This window comes from Thalassophryne amazonica, chromosome 17, assembly GCF_902500255.1.
Source record: "Thalassophryne amazonica chromosome 17, fThaAma1.1, whole genome shotgun sequence".
Classification (NCBI taxonomy): Eukaryota; Metazoa; Chordata; class Actinopteri; order Batrachoidiformes; family Batrachoididae; genus Thalassophryne; species Thalassophryne amazonica.
In genome coordinates, this window is record NC_047119.1 from 40,363,325 (window position 1) to 40,376,938 (window position 13,614).

Sequence of the window (13,614 nt, forward strand, 5' to 3'; positions counted from 1 at the left end):
GGTTGCACTTGTGATTCGCCTGATCGTTGCGCCTTGTGCCTTCGCTTCTAGCTCTGAGTTGTGTGTTTTTCCAAGTCCTGTTGCCACGTATTGTTTTGACCACCTGCCTGTTTGTATCGACCACACCTTTGCTTGATGATCCTGATCTGTTTGTTCATTTTGGACTGCCTTACTGTGTACCGGACCCCACTGAGTATTTCAGTAAATGCCTTTCTAAACCAGAGCTACCGTGTTGAGTCCTGCACTTGTGTCCAGCCGTTTCTGTCCGACATCCCTGATAGAACGATCAGGCCAACAATGGACACAGCGAACTCAAACAGCTTCCAGTCGGCGGTACATTACCATAGCCGCCAGCTAGCAGAACAGGAGGACCACCTCACTGCATTATCCTCCAGTATCAGCGACCTCGCCAAAGGACAGGACGCATTCATGACCTCAGTGAGCACGCAGATCGATCAGCTAGTTGCTAGTTGCTGCTGTATCACATCATTCCTGTTCCTGTGGAGGTACATGTCCAGACTGCTCAGCTTAAATCATGCCGCCATGATCAGCAGTAACTGTATCTGTCTCCATTTCACTTTGAAATGATGCAGAAGTATCACCAACACGTAACGCAACATCACTGCTTGACGCCATGTTTGCAAATGTCCCGCTCGCTAACATGGGTCATGAGGGCCATCGCGTGACATCATCGTGCTCGCTGGCTCGGACGAATATCCACTGCGTTAGGTAAAATTGCTAGCCTAGCTTAGCACTAGCACAAGACTGGAAGTAGGAGGACACTGCTAGCGTAGGTTTGCATAAAGATGCAACATTCATTCAAAACCCTTCTCTGGTACCATCTAAGATCTAACAGCTGCTCAGCTGTGCTGTGTACTTACTGAAGGGTTCTCACCAGCACAGTTGAGCATAGGGGGCCTCTGTGCTGTGATTTGGATCCCCTGTGCTATCATTTGGTGTGATTTAACCAGCATACGGGGCTTTTCTATTTTTTTTTCCTTTTTTCAAGGACATGTCGCACGTTATTTAGCATCCTAGTTAGCAACACAAAGTGGCCCTCAAAATGCACGAAATAGTATTTCAAAGGGTTATAGATTTCAAAATTTTCTGGGCAATGTCCCCCCAGACCCTCTTACAATATTCGCACCTGCAACGCTCGTCGCGCAGCTATGCCTCGCTAAGTTCCCCTTATGGTGTGAAAAAGTCTTGATGAGAACCCTGTACTGTATTCATTTATTCAATTTAACCTGTTATCTGTATATTGTTGCAGTTGTTGTTGTAAATAAGCATCTTTCTAGCTACTGAACGATGGATTTGTTCAACTTTAAAGGACTTGAGGAGAACCAGACTGTGCACTCAAAAACAAAGTCATTTTTTCCATCACAGTCCCTCAAACAGCATCATCCATATTTACATTTCATGTTTTAGTTTTTTTGTTTTCCGTTTTTGTTAATGTTTCTTCATTCTAGTTAATTTTTGAGCAAATCTGCAAAGATTGTGCAGTAAATATTTAATTAAATTTCATCGAATCAATAATTTAAAGGAATTTAATAACAGCTGGAAAAGAGAAAACATTCCTGTGACCGTGGCAACTGGTTTACAAACATGATTCTGCTTATGAGGTTCCCCCTCCCCCAACGACAGCATGATGGGAAAACATCAAGTGCACATGAGGGAGCGAGTGCACATATGTACACGCCATTCATAATTCATAGTGATCATTAATTCATGCAGTGAGAGTGGCGGCGTGTTTGTTTACAGCAGGAGGGACTCAGACTTGTTAGGTCTCTTAATGACCTTTGAAAAATCTAAGGTCAGCTGCCATAAAACAAACAAGTCAGACTTGTTAGGTCTCTTAACGACCTCTGACTGATCTGAACTCAGCTGCCTTAAAAAGTAATGAGTCTGACTTAAGTCTCTATACAACCTCTGACTGACCTGAAGTCAGCTGCTGTAAAAGTGAAAAGTCACACTCATTATGGCGCTGTAAAAGTGACGAGTTGGACTCGTTATGCTGCTGTAAAAGTGATGAGTTGGACTCATTTCTCTGCTGCAAAAGTGACGAGTCAGACTTGTTAGGTTTCTTAGTGACCTCTGACTGATCTGAACTCAGCTGCTGTAAAAGTGACAAGCCTGACTTGTTATGTCTCTTAGCAACCTCTGACCTGAAGTCAGCTGCTGTAAATGTCCCAAGTCGGAGTCATTATGCTGCTATAAAAGTGATGAGACAGACTCGTTATGTTTCTTAATGACCTCTGACTGATCTGAACTCAGCTGCCGTAAAAGTAATGAGTCGGGTTTGTTACGTTTTTTAGCGACCGCTGACTGATCTGAATTTAGCTGCTGTAAAAGTAACGAGTCTGACTTGTTAGGTCTCCTAACCATTCTTCAACACTTACAACCTCTGACTGACCTGAAGTCAGCTGCTCTAAAAGTGACGAGTCAGACTCATTTCGCTGCTGTAAATGTGATGAGTCTGACTTATGTCTCTTAACCTCTGAATGACTTGAACTCAGCTTCCATAAAAGTGACGAGACTTGTTAGGTTTCTTAGTGACCTCTGACTGATCTGAACTCAGCTGCTGTAAAAGTGAGGAGTCTGACTTGTTATGTCTCTTAACAACCTCTGACCTGAAGTCAGCTGCTGTAAATGTCCCAAGTCGGAGTCATTATGCTGCTGTAAAAGTGATGAGACAGACTTGTTATGTCTCTTAACAACCTCTGACTGATCTGAACTCAGCTGCTGTAAAAGTGATGAGTCTGACTTGTTATACCTCTTAACAACCTCTGACTAACCTGAAGTCAGCTGCAGTAAATGTCCCAAGTCAGGCTCGTTTCGCTGCTGTAAAAGTGATGAGTCTGACTTGTTACGTCTCTTAACAACCTCTGACTGATCTGAACTCAGCTGCTGTAAAAGTGATGAGTCTGACTTGTTACGTCTCTTAACAACCTCTGACTGATCTGAACTCAGCTGCCATAAAAGTAACAAGTCGGGTTCGTTAAGTTTTTTTAGCGACCTCTGACTGATCTGAATTTAGCTGCTGTAAAAGTGAGGCTTTAAACTTGTACTTATTTCTGTTATCTTTTTATTTAATGATATCATGATGAGATAACAGCACAGATAGTTTTTAAAATTAGAATCAGACTTTGAAGTTGTCTGTACTTCATAATCGTTATACTGCGTTTTTGTGTTTATGTCTCAGAGCCGAGTTCACACTACGTGATTTCTCTGAAGGCCTTCAACAACGCCGGTGAAGGAGTCCCCCTGTACGAGAGCGCCGTCACTCGATCTCTAACAGGTACCGTCGCACACACACGCATGATGTGCACACATGATGTCACACCACTGTTGATGTAGTGTTTATGACCTGATGCAGTATTGCTGTAGTACTTTTGGAGCAGTAAAGTAAAGGTAGTTGTACTGTGTGTGTACTTCATTCAGTTTTGTCTAAAGCAGACTAATTAGTTTTCTGATGAAGTTGCGGCTTTTTGTTGCTACTGCGGTTTTGTGTGAAATCTGAATCATTGCAGAGTGAGATATCTGCGCGCGTTTGTGCGTCTCTGATGTGTGCTGCTTTCATTAGCTCCTCGGCGCACCCTTTAGGCTGGAGAAGAGAGATAAATGAAACCTCCGACTGAGCCAAGTTTCATGTTGTGAATTAAACAGCCGGCCCGGAGCAGACATCAATCCTTTATTGTCGTCATAGAAACCGTCTTTCTGCCCACGTCATGTGACCACTTCCTCAAGAGAACCCACAGCCTCTTCTTCACCTTCCTGTCAACAATTATGGTTTCTGAAACAACATCATTTTCATCTGCAGCTTGTCTGGAGAAGACGAATCAGACCTGAAGCGATGAATAAAAGATTTAAAAGTTGATGTTTGGAGCATCATCTTGAAAAAGTAGAAAAAAACTCTTTTAGCTTTGTGTTGTGTGATGATTAAGCACAGTTACTTAAAGGGGTCGTTGTGAACACATTCACATCATTCACCACATCTGCTAACACAATGTTTGTCAACAAAAATATGTGTTAGAGATGGAGGTGATCTTAAAGAGAGACAAGTTCAGGGCCCGGTATCCTGAACTTACTTAGTCAATTAACTTGGTCAGTTAGTCGCCCAACATTATCCGTGTGATCACTGTTTCACATCAACGGTTAAACTTGTAGATTAGCCGTCTTACCTTAAGGCCCATTTACACGAGCATGCCTTTGCTTCACGCAATTGCAAGACCTGTGTTGTGACCAGTGTTGCCACAGTCACTTTGAAAAAGTAATCCAATTACTGATTGTTGAGAAAGTGTAGTGACACGGACCCACAACAGGGGGCGCAAATGAACGGCCAATAGATGAGCCAAAAGGTAACAATTTAATGTTGTGAAATGTGCACAACGAATATACAGACAATCTCAGAATATGGTACAGTCAAATTACAAAGGTGACGTGTGGGCAGGCTCGAGGATAGAAGACGTCTGTCCTGAGAAGGGCCGGAACCACACGATTTCTGCCACCACCGAACCTGGTGAATACTGGAGCCGCCAAGTCCCGAATTCCCAGGTGATCACCGTCTCCGACTGTCGGATCTGGTACTGCTGGCGAGAACAAAGACAGTCAAGTGTGGGGGTGTGTACACCCAGTAACAACAACGGTGGGAATGCCACCTCCACCTCTCACTCAATATGTGATGAGTACCGCAGTGATTCCTCAGGGGAAAAGAGTGCCGTCCTGCACTCACTCAGCTTCCACAGATAGAGGAACCAGTACTCCTGCAAACACTCACAATATACAGATATATTGCAACACAAACGGCTGAGGATATTACCTTCAATGAAGTACGATATCTCGGCGATGAGGTGGAGATGACGTCTGGGTTTTATGGAGTGAGGTGATGAAGAATGAGTGACAGCTGTCAGGAAGTAATGAGTAACAGCTGTCACTCCCGGCTGTGTCTGTGGCGGCAGCGCCCTCTCGTGCCTGAAGCCCGCACTTCAGGCAGGGCGCCCTCTGGTGGTGGGCCAGCAGTACCTCCTCTTCTGGCGGCCCACACAACAACTGATTACCGATTACTCCTTGAAAAAGTAACTTAGTTACTTTACTGATTACTCAATTGGAAAAGTAACTAAGTTAGATTACTAGTTACTTTTTAGTTACTTTCCCCAGCTGCCGACAACAACCCTCTGCCACCTCAACATGACAATGATACCTGTTTTGCCAAAACTCACTTTATAGTCACCCTTTCTTGACTTCAATGAAACTAAATACTTGTTTTATAAAAAGTAAAATAAAGACCTCTTTCTTGACCTTATATTTAACTGTTGACAGCACTGTAACAGTAAAACTTGCAATTTCTAACCTACATTGTTTATAAATGTAACTAATAAATTCTTTCTAATGTTTTTCTAACATTTAAATTCTCTCTAAACATTTTATTTGTCGAAATGATTATTAGTTTAAGTAGTATTAGTAGTTGTAGTAAAAAACGTCTTCAAAACTGGACCTTTAATCTAGGGGTGTTATGGGGGGGGGCACATCCCTGCCCCATGCCCCCATTCCATCTGGATTCGCCCCTGCTTTGGCGTTTGAGTACAAAGAATGGATAACATTTATTTATGCAGAAAACATGACCAGATTTACAGGTAAGAATGTTTTATTGTGTTTTCACATCATGTGGTCCTCAGAAAGAGAGTTTAGGTGCATTTGAGTGGAAAATAGTGTTAGTTGTTGACGCGTCGCGGAGGATCAGCTGTTTTTAGCAGCAGATACGGAGCAGCTCAGCTCAGAATTCTAAATAAATGAGAAAAAAAGCATAAAAATGTCTTTGTAAAGCTCAGTGCAGGTGTGCTGTTGTCACCGTGCTTTAAGAGGTGAGGACAAGACGTAGCTGCTGCAAAAAAACGTGGATGAAAAGCTCACAGCTCGCTTAAAGTGGGCAGTGCAGTCGAACCCCGACCTCCTGCCCACAGACCAAGATTAATGCTGCTATCGACCCACAATGCAAAAATAATAGTAACGCACAGTGACTTGGAGAAGTAACTTTAATCTGATTACTGATTTGGAAAGATTAACGTATTAGATTACTCATTACTAAAAAAAAGTGGTTAGATTAGAGTAACGCGTTACCAGCATCACTGGTTGTGACGATCCCACCCGCAGTGTTCCCAGCTGGGCGTTGTTCTTTATTCTCCTGGCTGCCATGTGCTCTGCGCTGGACGCTATGTATATAATTATTTCGTGGCGGATTAAAATAATTTTTTTCTGAAAATTGGCCGTTGAAAATGGAGGAGGAGGCTGCAGCCGGAGCCCTTCGCGCGCACGCATGCGCCTAACAAGCTGTAGAAAGCATTTTGAGCCGTCTAAAATAGTAATTATTTGTCTTGTTTACATCGTCATGGCTTGATAAAACTGTTGCGTGTTTTTCCTTCTTGTCTGCAGCCGTTAAAGTATTTATCTTTATGTTTATAACAGATTTAACTCAGATTTAGCTTCTTGTTATAATCTTTCTGATGCGATCCGCTGACGTCACCACTCGCTCTGTTCACTTCTTGTTTACTTCACTTGATGAGCTGCACGTCGTGTTGGAGATTAGATCGCACCACATACGTAGCTGTTGTGAAAAGTGTGATGACACGGACCCACAACAGGGGGCGTAAATGAATGGACAATGGAAATGCCAAAAAGTAACAATTTAATGTTGTGAAAAGTGCACAACGGTATACAGATACGGTTTTAAACAACAGTCAATTACACAGTCGGTGTCGTGTGGGCAGGCTCGAGGATAGGAGACGCCTGTCCAGAGAAGAGTCGGGACCCACACGATTTCCACTGCCAGCGGAGACCCGAGAGCCACCAGAGCCGCCAAGTCCTGGGTCTCCAGGTGGCCACCGCCTTCAGGTGTCGGACCGGGTACTGCTGGCAGAAAGCAAAAACAGATCAAGTGGGTGTGTGCACACCCAGCAGAACAATCAGCAACTCAGTTCAGTTCTTTTTGTGGGAGAATCTCCACCTCTGACACAAAAACACAGAAACGTGCAGAGACCAACTGTTACTTCTCTGGTTTGGAAAGAGGAGTGAAGTCCGTCACTCTTCTACATCCAAACCCAGTTCCCAGCTGACTGAAGATAACAGGTACTCCTGCAAAGGTTTCAAAAGACAATGATACGTGCGTTCAGCACAGACACGGCTGAGAGTTTTACCTGTTGGTAAGACGATTTCTCGGCAGAGATGTGGTGTCTCCTCCAGGCTTTTATGGTGATGATGATTGATGAGTGGTGACAGCTGTCAGCTCCGGGCTCCTGGAGCTCCTCTGCGGCGACTGCACCCTCTGGTGCCTGAAGCCCGCCTTCAGGCAGGGCGCCCTCTGGTGTTGGGCCAACAGTACCTCCTCTTCGGGCGGCCCACACAACAATAGCACAACATTTGTGCGTGAAAGATTTTTTGAGCATTTCAAAATTCTCTGTGCGCAATAGGACGCACCACTCCTCTGGCGTCCTGTCTGCACCAGTTAAAGATGAGTTTACTCTCCAGCACGACACATCATGACACAGGTTGTGATGTGTCGTGAAGCAAAGGCATGCTCGTGTAAATGCCCCTTTAGTCGACAGTTTTCACGGGCATTAATGGCCTCGCGTGTGCCGTTCCCAAGAGATGTCTCCAATGCGCAACAGTTTTTTTTTTTACTTCAAGGTTGGTCATTGTCATGAACTATGTAGCCTTTGTTTCATTAGATGGCTTTTTTAACATTTAGGGACATATACGAACAGCAAAATGATGTGCTTAGCTCTTAGCCTAGCAGTTCCACTCTTCAGTTTCTTCTACACTTCCGTCAAGCATCAACAAACACATCATGACAGTCGTCTGCTGCATCTGTGGCCTAAAGCAGAGGAAGTTCTCCTTTTGAAGGAATAGGAGTGACGTAGGGCTGCTCTTGAGTGTTCCATCAAGTGTTGGTACATGATAGCCACCATTTTTCGCAGTAAGACGCTGAAGTTTTTGTCGACTAAAATGAGATTAGCCTCTTCTGTACCAGGATAAAAACTTTAGTCGGGTAACATGAAACTTTAGCCGACTAAGCACTTTGTGCAACAACTAATGCTTATTCCACTAAACAAGATTAGACTGCTTTATGAAACCGGGCCCTGGTTTCTGTTGCTTTAAGTGGAAAGAAGCTGTTACTTGCCACACCCTTCTTGCTTTTAGAGATGGCTTCTCCTCCTTCTGTTCATAAGATACCATGAGGGCGTGTCTCACAGACATGCTGGAATCCAAATATGGGCTTGCATTATGTATGTCACAGAAGTCTAAATGGAACCTTTTCAGGACTAAATGTTTAATTTCAACACTGTCACAGAACTTTACCAATGTTTAACATGAAAACTCAAACACATTTAGTTATTATAAAAAGTCAGTAAAAGCACAGTTTACACAGCAGTGCCCCTTTAAATGGACTTTTTAATTTTTTTCCTGCTTCCATTCATTCACATCACATCCAATCCAGTATGGAACTCTAGTTTTGACGAATCCACATGTTAATCTTCCAGATTCTACTCCTGATTGACAAGAACAAAGAACCTTCACTGGACTAAAACTAGACTGAATGATTTTTAAACTGTTTTGCATCTTTTAAACCATTTTAAATGTTTTCAAACACAGATGTCTTTCATACAGCTCTAAAGTGATTTGAGCATTTTTAAATTTGGATTTAATCTGGAGATAATGTGTTTTAATTCATTTTAATGTCTCTATTATTAAACAATTAATTAATCAATGTCCCCCTAAACACCCCCCCCCCACTCACTTGAATCTTTGCTGGATCCAATGAACACTGAAATCTGAAATAAGAACCTGTGCACTAGAATCTTTTGTGGTTATATTTAAACGCCTCTCAACCAGTAATAAACAGGTTTAAACTGGTTTTAAGATGGATTTGGGTTGAGAGAAATTGTGAGGGCCTCCGTGATTATTTTCTGACATTTTCTAAAGTTAATGATGAATTTATTTGTGTCAAGGGGTTTTATGCAGAATGTTAACTTGTGTGACATTGAGAACAGAAACAGAACAAATCCAGAAATCGGTCTGGATCTGGATCTGGATCACGTGTGGAGCTGATGCAGACGGCAGACTGCTGCAGCTTCCTCATTAACGACGGGGTCCTCGTTAATATACAGCCTCATCGTCGGCTTGCCGCCCGCGCAGACACAGCCCATCCTCAACGTCACAACCGCCTTTAATCAACGGCTGGTTGACCACGGAGAGGAGAGAGACAGAAACGGGTGAGGCACCGGGGGAGGACAGAAATAAATAGAGAGAGAGAGGAGTGAAGGAGGAGAGGGAAAGATGGAGAAGGCAGGATGTAGAAGTCAAACAAGAGGGAGAGAGCGAAGGACGAGGGAGGGAGGCAGAGATGAACGTGTAGAGAGAAACGAGCGAGATACGGGAGGAGATTGGATGGAGGGAGGGAGGGGGAGGCAGAGCATGAAATAAGAGAGGGGAGAAAGGATGAGAGAATAGAGGGAGAGAGGCAGAGAGGGATGAAATTAGAAAATGTGAGGGTATGAGCGGGGATGGGGTGAGGGAGGAAATGAAGGATAGAAAGGCAATGAAAAGAAAGAGGGGAGGATGTGAGGAGGGTGGAAGAAAGTGAAAAAAGAAAGAAAAAGATTAAAGGAGAAAGGAGGAGAGTGACAGGAGATGAGGAGCAGGAGGAGGCGTGTCGTGGTCTTCATCAGTATTCTGTGAGGACTCTGAGCTTTATTGTGATTCTGGTCTGCAGCTCCACTGTCTCCTTACCTCTCTCACCCACCCCTCCATCGCTCGCTCGCTCGCTCGATCTGTGCCTGCAGCTGTACATCTCTCTTCAGCAACACATCAGAGGCGACGTCGTTTCGCTCTCGTTTACCTGCAGGACATCCAACAGTCAAAATAACCCGCCGAGACTCGATTCTATTTTAACCAAAACCTCCCAAAGACAGTATCTGATTCTTAAAAGGTCACTGGCAGCTCCAAAGAAGAAGAAGAAGAAAAGACGACAATTAAAAAATACAAATTTTGTGCATATAAAGAAAAAACCCCAACAAATATGTATTAATATAATGTATAGAATAAAAGCTGTATAAATCATTTTAAAAATATAGACATGACAATCTGAATCAACTATATAAAATTGATATATTTTATTTCGATTTAACACAGTGTATGGGTCTGAGTCTGGCATTTGCCCAACGATGGCACAGCTCATGGCTGTCCAGACCAAACTTGGATCCACAGAGGTGTCTGCTGGTAAAGTCTGGAATGGGGCTCCAAACTACCCAGGCTGGATGTTCCACCATTTGAGCATCCTTATACCTTAGTCAGGCTGGAACATATCCCGCTTTAGCTCTACATGCAGCAGCTCTCTGGGTCTACTGGAAGCCTCTGTGCATAAGTAACAAGCACTTCGTGATTTGTGACTCTTGCCACCTGATCTCCAATATCCTCTACAGTGACCCTGTGGGAAGCTGCTCCAGCTGTTTAAGGTATTAACTCCAATGAGTCCACAGAGCTGGATGAAGACCACAGCCTTGTAGTCCTCACCCAACCCCATCTGGTTCATCTGGCCAACTCCAGACTTGGGGTTGGCCAGTTGAACTTTAATTTGCAATGTTTGAATTCTGGATGTGAAGTCTTCGTTCAGTGTTCCATCTGCAGATGTCATGCTGCTCAGGTACTTTTCAGCTAGACTCCAGTGATGGTGATGGTTGGTTCTGATGCTGTTTGTGAGAGGTCCTCTGTTTCAGCCAGACTGACCATCATTTCAAAGTGTTTGGACTGGGGCTGATTCCAGTGAGGGTTTTCAAAATGATGGACTGTTAGCCTAGGTGCTACAATTGAAGCATCCCAAAGTTTGGCTGTAAAGATCTCCTCAGATCGACCAGATTTTATGGAAGTAAGCAAAGGAGGCCTAGTGAGAATTCTGTCCTGTCTGTGGTGTTATCTTCTGTGGGTAGGACTTCAAAGTCCTCACATTGTGGTTGTTAGGATATCTGGTCTACTGCATCTTTCTTCCTGATGATGGTGGAATCATCAGCTGATTGCAGCACAGATGTTCCTGGTCCTGAAGGTCCAGAAACTGCAGTCACCTGCATAGTAGTTTATGTCAGCATAATGCTTCACTTCATCTACCATCTTTTTCATCCACCTGTCTCTCAGAGTTCTTTCTGCAAACTGGCTGACAGACTCTGACCCGTGTAATCTGATGGAATACTATGTGTCATTCTTCCAGGTGGTAAAGACCTTCTGAATGCCTTCCAGCAATGTTTCAAAGGCTTTGTTGTTCTTCTCAAACCAGTTCTGATGAGATCTCACTGTTAGGCTAATCACTGACATGTTTGTTGATGTCCAGCAGTTTACTGGACATCCTGCAAAATCTCAGGATGTTCCAGAGAGCAGAATGAAGCTGTTGGCTAAAATCAACATTGACTACAATCGTGCACTGCTGATATTTGCCCTTATGTTCACTGAGTACTCAGGGAGCATGCAGTTGATGGTGAGAAGAACAATCCTTGTTAGTACCTTTAAAGGCACAGAGAGCAGTGGAATCACCCTTGAGTTATTTCCAGATTGGAACAAGTCCATAGGGATGATACCTGTGTCCTAGATTGAAACAAAATTTGTTTGCCATATGAGGAGAACAGCATCATCACCCACCTGGAGGAGCTCGGCTCTAATGTCACAGATCTCTGCAGCATTCCCATCCTCATCTCTTTGACTATCTCTGTGATCTCACTGAGATTTGACAGTTCACAGCTGACTGGAGGATCAGCCACCGGAAACATGCACCAGAGTCCAAAATCCTGACAGAGATATCAGCCTTGCTGGAAGTAGCCAGTCCAACTGGACAGAACAGCAGAGCCATGTATCAGGACGCAGACCAAGGTTTGGTTTGTCTTCCTGGTTCAAGAGACATTTCTTGGGGATCTGCTTAATGTGGTACCATTTTATTTGCCTTTACAAACTTCTAATGTGATGTTAAGTAAGTAAGTAAGTAAGTAAGTAAGTAAGTAAAATTTATTTCTAAAGCACATTTAAACACAGTTTACACTGACCAAAGTGCTGTACATAGTTAAAAATAAATAAGTAAATAGGCAGGAAATATACAAAGAAACAAAACAACTGATTACAACATCAGCAGCAAGATACAAACACAACAATCATTAACATGACAAAAACATGGCATAACCAGCTAGCGGTTAATTAGTAGGGAACGCTAGTGTAAAGAGGTGTGTCTTGAGCTTGGATTTAAAAACAGTAATAGATGGGACATCTCTGATATCAGGAGGCAGATGGTTCCACAGTTGGGGACCAGCGACTGCAAAAGCTCTGTCCCCTTTTAACTTGAGGCGAGTTCGGGGGACATGAAGGAGACCTTTACTGGAAGATCTCAGAGACCTGGGAGCAACAGCAGGATGAATGGCAGTAGCTATGTAGTTAGGGGCCAGGCCATGAAGAGCTTTAAAAACCATTAACAATAATTTAAATTGGATCCTGTACTGGACAGGAAGCCAGTGTAATGTGGCTAGGACAGGTGAGATATGTTCATGTTTTTTCCTGTTAGTGAGCATCCTAGCAACAGCATTTTGGACCATTTGAAGCCGTGACACCAGTGTTTGAGGGAGACCAAAGTAAAGGGAGTTACAGTAGTCTAGACGTGAAGTTATAAAGGCATGGATAACTTTTTCCAGGTCACTGTAACACAGAACATATTTGAGTTTTGCAATAATTCTTAACTGATAGAAACTAGTTTAAACAACAGAAGAGATTTGTTTGTCAAAGTTGAGTTGAGAGTCTAGAATTACACCCAGGTTTCTTGCATAGGTTTTGACAAATGGAGTGAGGGAGCCAACATTCCTGGAGATGGAGTTAATGGATTTTAGGGGGCCAAAGATTATGACCTCAGTTTTATCCTCATTTAACTGGAGGAAGTTATTGGCCATCCAGATTTTAATTTCTTTCAGGCAATCCAGGAGAGGCTGCAGAGAATTTCCAGATTTGACAGGAAGATACAACTGAGAATCGTCGGCATAAAAGTGGAATGAAATATTAAATTTTCTGATTATGTTCCCCAATGGAAACATATATAAACAGAAAAGAACAGGACCCAGGATGGACCCCTGAGGGACCCCATAAGACACAGGGGCAGGGGGTGAAGAATACTGGCCTATAGACACAGAAAAGGTTCTTTGCTGGAGGTACAGTGTCAAATGCTGCACTCAAATCCAACAGGATAAGGATAGCATTGTCACCAGAGTCGAGAGTGAGCAGCAGGTCGTTTGTTACTTTTAACAGAGCTGTCTCAGTGCTATGGCGGGCCTTAAAGCCAGATTGAAATGGCTCCAGGATCTCTGCTGAATTGAGAAAGGAAAGCAGCTGTGTTAACACAACTTTTTCCATAATTTTGGAAATAAATGGTAGTTTGGAAATGGGCCTAAAAATTTTTAAACATTTTGGGTCAAGGTTATGTTTTTTAAGCAGAGGCTGAACTACCGCATGCTTAAAACAGGTGGGAACAAAAGCATTAGCAATGCAGGAATTGAAGATGATTTGAATGCCTGGACCAATGACATCAAATGCATCTTTGATAAT

The 13,614-nt window shown here is 43.3% G+C and overlaps 1 protein-coding gene across 1 annotated transcript in view; it reads left to right on the plus strand.

Moving 5' to 3' along the window:
• Window positions 1-13,614, plus strand: part of dcc (DCC netrin 1 receptor) — a 217,789-nt gene that overhangs the window by 127,827 nt on the left and 76,348 nt on the right. The window contains exon 15 of the mRNA XM_034191788.1: window positions 3,203-3,298. Within this exon, the coding sequence (XP_034047679.1) occupies window positions 3,203-3,298 (96 nt within the window). The remainder of the gene's footprint in view (window positions 1-3,202; window positions 3,299-13,614) is intronic.